We start from the raw sequence: 7,730 nt of genomic DNA, 5'->3' as shown, positions 1-7,730 counted from the left end.
CAGGGAATCTCATCTCCTCTCTTCACAAGTGAATTTTAGGATGAGAAGCAAGCTAGCGAGCTAGCTAGCAAATCCAGAAACAAGCCAAATCTCTCATCAGATACAACCAACCTACAAAGTCGAAGAAGAAGAAGAAACGATCACTCTCTCTCTCTCTCTCTCTCTCTCTCTCTCTCTCTCTCTCTCAACTCAATTCATCTCAATTTTTGTGCTTGCATCATTGGTAATCTGCTCAGCTGTTATGCTACAAATAGGAACCGGTAACTTGCTTCAAGTGCATATCCAGTTTTCACTCAGACAACAAAACCTCTGGAGTGGCTAATAAGTTACAATTGTCCAGCTTTGCATGAAAATCTTTGCCTCAGAATGTCAAGGATAGTCAGCACCAGCAATATAGACACATCTCCGCTTATCCTGATCCGATTCTTGCATGGCTCCTTCCATGAAGGAACTTGCCTCGATCTTTTTTGTTTCCAGCATATAATCATCCATACAGATGTTGGACATCATGATAAATGCTGCGGCGCGCTTGTCATCTGATCCCACTACACGATCAAAGGCATGTCTACCAAATTCTAAATTAGACCACTTTTGAGAAGCACCCAACATGGTGTTCCATGTAACAACATCAGGCTGGAAAGGCAAAATCTCCAATGTTGCCACAGCCTCATTGAGTTGGCCTGCGCGGGCGAGCAGATCAAGCATGCAGTTGTGGTGCTTAATAGTGGCAGAGATACCATATTCTTTGCCCATAGCAGCAAAGTACTGCTGACACTTATCCAAAAGGCCCACATGGCTGCATACAGTCAGAACACTGAGCAATGTTACACCATCCGGCTGTATGCCTTCCTCCTCCATTCTCTCAAACAGATCAAAAGCAAATTCACTCTCTCCTTCACCTGCATACCCTGTAATTAATGCATTCCACGTCACAATGTCCTTACTAGGCATTTCATTGAACACCTGTTGAGAGTCAACCATACTCCCGCATTTCCCATACATATCCACCAGACTGTTGCCAACAAAGCAATCTCTCTCAACCCCCTTTTTGGCAATCTCTATGTGAATTTCTCGGCCCCTGCTTATAGCTCCTACACTACCACAAGCTGTCAAAACGCATACATACGTGACAGCATCCGAAGAGACACCCTCGAGTTGCATACGTACCAAACAGTTCAATACTTCATTCACCAGACCATGTTTGACATATCCTGACAAAAGCGCATTCCAAGATATGACATCTCGAACTTGCAAATTGTTCAACACTTCCTGTGCTTCTGCAAATGCGCCACACATAGCATACATATCCACCAGAGTGTTGCCAACAACGGGATCTCCTTCGATCCCCACTTTTACAATCTCAGCATGCATTTCCAGGCCTCCCTTTACAGCCCCCCTGCTGCTAAAAACTTTCAAAGTGCTAACACAAGTGACAGCATCCAAAGTCTTGACCTCCAATTTCATCTCCCCAAAACAGTACAGAGCTTTCTCATTAAGGCCGCATTTAGCATACCCTGTGATGAGTGCATTCCAAGAGACGACATCTCTGACAGACATGTTGTCGAACACATGACAAGCTTCTTCAAGTAAGCCATATTTGGCATACATATCCACCAAAGCATTGCCAACAAAAGAATCTACCTCATATCCTTCCTCAGCAATCCTATTATGCAACTCTAGACCACTGCTTACGATGGCTCCTCCTCTTACACACGCTTTCAAACAGCAGGCAAATGTACCAGCATCTGGAGACACAATGCCAGCCGCCTGCATCTGTTCCAAACAAGTCAGTGCTTCTCCGGGAAGCCCACATTCAGCATACCCTCCCATTAGAGCATTCCATGAGACCACATCTCGAACTGGAAGCTCATCAAAAACTTCCCGTGCTTCTGCCAGCCAGCCACATTTGGCATACATATCCACCAAAGCGTTGCCAGTGAAAAGGCCCATTTCAAGCCCCTCTTTGGCAATCTCAGTGTGCAAACAACGACCTTTGTCTATGGCTCCTATGGTGCCGCAAGCCTTTAGACTGCATAGCAATGTGATGGCATCAGGATACACACCTTCCAGTTGCATCTTGTCACAACACTTGAGAGCTTCTTCACCCATCCCACATTCCGCATACCCTGCGATTAAAGCTGTCCACGAGACTACATCTCGAAGTAGTAGCTCATCAAACACATCGTGTGCTTCTTTGAATGATCCACATTTAGCATACAGACTCACCAGTGTGTTGCCAATGACAGCATCTCCTTCAAACCCCTCCACCACTACATCATTGTGTAATGTTTGGCCCGTTTCTATGTCTCCAATGCTGCCAACAGCTCTCAAGCTGCAAATATAAGTGATGACATCGGGAAAAATGCCCTCGTTTTGCATCTGTTCTAAACAGTCCAGCAATTCTTCACACAGCCCATGTTCTGCAAGCCCTGTGATAAGTGCATTCCATGAGACTACATTTCGAGCTGGCAACTCATTGCACATTTCCCGCGCTTCAACAAGCAAGCCAAACTTGGCATAGATGTCCACCAAAGAACTGCCAACAAAGAGATCTTTCGAATACCCCTCTTTGGCAATCATAGCATGAATTTCCCGCCCTTTTTCCATGCCTTGAAACTTACTACATGCACTCAGTAGTGCCAAAAATGTGCACCTGCTAAAACGGATACCAAGTTTATCCATTTCCTGGACCAGTTTGAGGGCCTGCTGCCATTTCCCCAACTTGATATACCCTTGTACAAGAGAATTCCATGAAGAGTCATCCTGATAAACCAACCTGTTGAAAATCTGGTGGGAAGTAGTCATGCTTCCACAACCTGCGAATATTGATACAAGGGAGTTTCCTATGGCTGTGTGAGCTTCCAGCCCATTGTCACAGATGTTGGTGTATATGTTTTTGGCATAAGCTAGGTTTTTCTCATTTTGGCACTTCTGCAATATACACATGAAATCGTCCAGAAAAGGTGGCTCGCTGCTGGGTCCTGCCATAGCAAGTGCATCCACTATGGTAAGCATGTTCAATGACTGCTCTCTCGTTTGAGTGTGCTACACACTTAACAGCTAGGGCTTGCACTTACATTCAAACAGAGCTGGCCCTCTATCGTCCATCCAATTGAGCACTCTCCATGCAAAGAGGTGCGCACAATCATCTTCCCACGGCTTCCCATCAATCAATCTCCAGGATTCACAATCCACCGACGGGGCGATTCCCGCCAAGCAACGTCCATGCAAAGAGACCCACAACCATCATCCCATTGCTTCATACCCAAGCAAACTGTACGGTTAGCCGTACTTATCCCATTGCTACCCAATCAAGTAATCTTGCGCAAAGAAGTGCACTCCCATCAAGCAATCTACATAATTTGCCGTGCGAGGGGGCCATCCCATTGCTACATAATAACCAACCTCCGTGTAGAGAGGCGCAAACCCGTCCATCCCATTGCTTCCCACCAGCAAGCAATCTCCACGCAAAGAGGTCCACACCCATCGCTTCCCATCAAGCGATCTCCATGTGAAAAGTCCCATAGAGCACATGGGAGAGTGATTACCTGCTACGCTTCCTGTCTAGAGCCCATTAAGCTTCCCAACAACTCTCTGTCGTGAAAGTCCTGCGTCTTAAAAAAGAGGCTCCATTTTCTGTGGCTACAATTCTCAATGGAGAAGTTTTGCCTCACTTTCTTCATTCCGTGCTTTACGCCATATGAAGGGTTCAAGCACAATTCATGCATGAGATATCTCAGGATAATGGAGAGAATAAGGTGGGAAGAGGCGGAGAGAAAGAGAGAGACTCCTAGTTTCTTCGAGTGTTCACATTGGAAAGGGGGACTGGGGTTTGAGCCCACTTCACATCTGAGTAGGGTGTGTTCACACCTCCGCAGCAGCAGTAATGCCTCCAGAAAACTCTTGGGTTCACACGCACCCGCATACATGCTATTGTTAAACTGGTAGCACATGGCACGAACTGTGTTGACAACATGCAAGAATGCTTAGGAATGAATATCTGTGTAGCTACGCATTTGGGATATATGCAACTATGCCTAGATACCTTGTAACTCATAGACGGATTTTTAGATACCTTGTAACTGTGCCTAGATACCTTGTAACTCATAGACGAGTTATATGCAATTGTGCCTAGATACCTAACTCATAGACGGATTTTTAGAAGCTTCTTTATCCCCAGTACCCAAATCCTTACTTCTCCTAATCTTAATAAACACAGATAGCATCATGAAACCTATCATGCAAGAAATGGAGTTCTAAAACAAAGATATATTTAAAGAAGCAAGAAGATAGTGTTGTACTAAACCCAAGAAATGGAGTACTAAACCCAAGATATATCTAAAGAAGAAAAAGACACTGTTGTACAAAACTAAGATTGATATATAAATAAATGTTGTTCTTTTATTGAGTGTTGTTTTTAAATTCAGAATATTAAACATATAGCTCTGTGATGCAGTAATGGCCCAACGCCAATTGATCATTGATCGTGAATATCAAACTGTTAGCATTGCCTTCTAGTATATGTCAAACTGCCTTCTAGTATATGTCAAACTGCCTTCTAGTATATGTCAAACGATAAAGTAAAGATGGCTACGTATTATCTCAAGTTTAGAGATTGTTACTTTGGACAACCTTACAAGGAACTCCTTATGTGGCCTCATCGTTGGGTTGATGTAGAGGAAAAGTGTTAGAAATACACCAAAATATCATGTGACATTGGGGATACGTGCATCCAATCATTAAATTTATAGGCAACTTGGTGTGAACACTCTAGGTGTCAATAACCTCTTAGTTAGGGTCAAAAGATAGGGTTTAATGCCTATAAAAGGGTATTGTACTTGGTGGTTCAATCATCTCTCATATTCATTCATAATACAATCACCTTGTGTTGTGCCCAACTTGCTCTCTCTTTTCTTTCTTCTTCCTCCTCCTCAACCATGGAGAGATTCCATCCTCCATAGCTCCATGCTTGGACATGTGATTGCCAACATGGTATCAGAGCCATGCTATTCAGTGTTTATGCTATGCTTATCATCTACTCCACTCTCATTAGCTTCATCTTACCATGCTATTCAGTGTTTATGCTATGCTTATCATCTACTCCACTCTCATTAGCTTCATCTTACCACATACCCTAATCTTGAGTAGTAGTTAATAATATTTTTCACCACTTTTGCTAGTTAGGCCATCTCCGTCTTCTACCCCTTGCAATTGTAGCCATGATTTCTCCTTAGATACACAACCAAAGCCCAAACTACAACTTCAATCTTCACAATAGCTCATAGGTGCATCCTTTCAATGAAGCACAATCACATGCAAAAACGCCAATAGAGCAGAAATTTGAGAAAAACACAAGTTTTTGGGCGAAAATGCAATGGCAATTCACTAGCTTCAAATCGGTGTGAATCCCAACTTACCCGGAGGTTTTCGAAGGCTGTGAACTCGCCTACAATGCAGAATCTTGAAAAAATGTCTATAGCAGCTGCCTCTAGCCTGGACACACAAGGAGAAGCCCTTTTGGTAAGATGTGATTAACCTTGCATAAGAGTGGTTAATCTTGTGTTTATGAGTTAGAAACTCATCATTGGGAGTTGCTATTACTTGTTATGTGCTTCATTTGCAAAAGACCCATCATTTGGTGCTTCAATTGAAAACTCTAAGTTGCCCCTTGTTATGCACTATAAACACTGAATTGCCTCGTCTAATCAGTGATTAATCGGCACTAATCCTTATGTCCTTGGACCATGGAGGGTTCAATCATACCATTGGGGACTTGCTATTGCTTTCCAAAGCTTCATATTGAGAAAGCCCCTTGACTTGCCCCTCTGATAGTGCTCTCCAAATCATGGTATTTTTTACTTAATTATTAACAAAAAATTACTTTCACTAATACCTTGATTAGTGCTAATCATCTAGGTTTGTAGGGCCATTAATGGTTCATATCTCACATTCAAGTGTTGCTAAACCTCTTTAAAGCATCAAATCATATTTCCCCGTGATTTGAGAGGTCAATTTGTTAATCCAAAATTGGGTGTATAAATCTGTATCAGCATTGTTTGGGCCCAATGGGAGCTTATGTGCTTTATGTACTGTATCTATCATGCTCATAAATCATTTGTACAAGGGCAAGACACTGGCCATTGCTAAGGCTAAGACCTCTTTAAGCAGATTCAGTGCATTATCATTTGAAAGGGACATGCATCATCATCATGTCAAGCTTTATGAAACACTTTGAGAATATGATCCGTCCTTGCCTACATGGATTTCATTACATAATGAAATCAAGGATAAAGAAGACCAAGGGTAACATCAACACCAAGATCTACATCGACATGAAGAAGATCAAGAGCTACATCAAGAAGATCTTCATCAACATATTGGTCATCAAGGGGGGACTCTCCCTTTATTTCTAAATTCCTATTTTATGTTGAGTCATGGGTTCTCTGCTCGGGTCGTCCCCCAAAATTTGAATCTTTTGGACTTGTTATTTAGCCTTGATGTTACAAAAGGCATAGGTGGCTTCCTAAACTAGCCAAGGCCAGCCCACTCTTGGTCACCCCTCTATCCTTAGTCAATTGTAATCATAACTAGAAGTCTAGCATCTGTCGTCATTGTCTGGCATTGAAAACCACCATGGGTAGGACGACCCACGGGCACTTGGATGGTCATCATAAATAGCTTTGTAAGCAGTAACTAGAGCTAGCATTGACAGCATAGTAGCCATGGATATTTTGTTGAGGGAGGGTGTTAGAAATACACCAAAATATCATGTGACATTGGGGATATGGGCATCCGGTCATTAGGTTTATAGCCAACTTGGTGTGAACAACCTCTTAGTTAGGGTCAAAAGATAGGGTTTAATGCCTATGAAAGGGTATTGTACTTGGTAGTTCATTCATCTCTCATATTCGTTGATAATAGGATCACCTTGTGTTGTGCCCAACTTGCTCCCTCTTGCTTTCTCTTTTCTTTCTTCTTCTTCCTCCTCAACCATGGAGAGATTCCATCCTCCATAGCTCCAAGGTTGGACCTGTGATTGCCGACAAAAAGTTCATCATATTAGCTTAGATTTCTCCAATTATATCCTTCCAGCATGAGTTTAGCCATGATTACCAATAAGCTCAGTGTAGTTAAGAAATATTGGATCAGGGAATGAAGTTAGTACTCCCTAGAAGAATATTTATTAGGGTTAAATCATTTGAGTTTGTATCTTCCCTACAAAAAAATTGTAATTATGGGACAATATTAAAACTTTTGTTTGTTTGGAAGCAGGGATTAGATTTCCCTATTACAATGTTATAAGAGCTTTTGAGTAAATAAAGAAATCTTTTCTTTACTTGAAATCCCCAAATCTCATAATCTAAATACGTGATTATCTTTTTCAGAATTGTCACCATGAGTCACGCAGGAAAATCTTCTCCCCTAGTGGAAGAACTTGATAGAGCGATATTCGTGAAGCCTTGCACAAATCTCAGCTAGGACCTTTCCGTGGTGAAGGAAATAATTTGGTTGAATTCCTTCATTCATAACTAGATTGATGTAAAGGATGAGTATTTTTTATATTTCCAATTACAATGAATGAAGCAGGATGGCCATGGAAGGTCTCAAGGTCATTGGTTCGGCTCATTTAGGCTGAAAGAATCGTGTTGAGGCCAACCACAAAGGCTAGCCAAGTAGATGAGGAATCAGTCCTATCTGATTTATTAATTGGTAAACGTAGATTTACCATT

The 7,730-nt window shown here is 42.1% G+C and overlaps 1 protein-coding gene across 1 annotated transcript; it reads right to left on the bottom strand.

Moving 5' to 3' along the window:
- Positions 1-369: 369 nt before the first annotated feature.
- Positions 370-2,988, bottom strand: LOC147641419 (pentatricopeptide repeat-containing protein At3g53360, mitochondrial-like). Its single transcript, XM_086812452.1, has one exon. It carries the CDS (start codon positions 2,986-2,988, stop codon positions 370-372), a length of 2,619 nt encoding a protein of 872 aa, XP_086668578.1.
- Between the last annotated feature and the right edge of the window lie 4,742 nt (positions 2,989-7,730).

This window comes from Cibotium barometz, chromosome 2 (genome assembly GCF_041138505.1).
Source record: "Cibotium barometz isolate CiBa-2024 chromosome 2, ASM4113850v1, whole genome shotgun sequence".
In the NCBI taxonomy this organism is placed as follows: Eukaryota; Viridiplantae; Streptophyta; class Polypodiopsida; order Cyatheales; family Cibotiaceae; genus Cibotium; species Cibotium barometz.
Note: the sequence above shows the minus strand (reverse complement) of the source record. Positions and strands in the feature narration are given on the sequence as shown.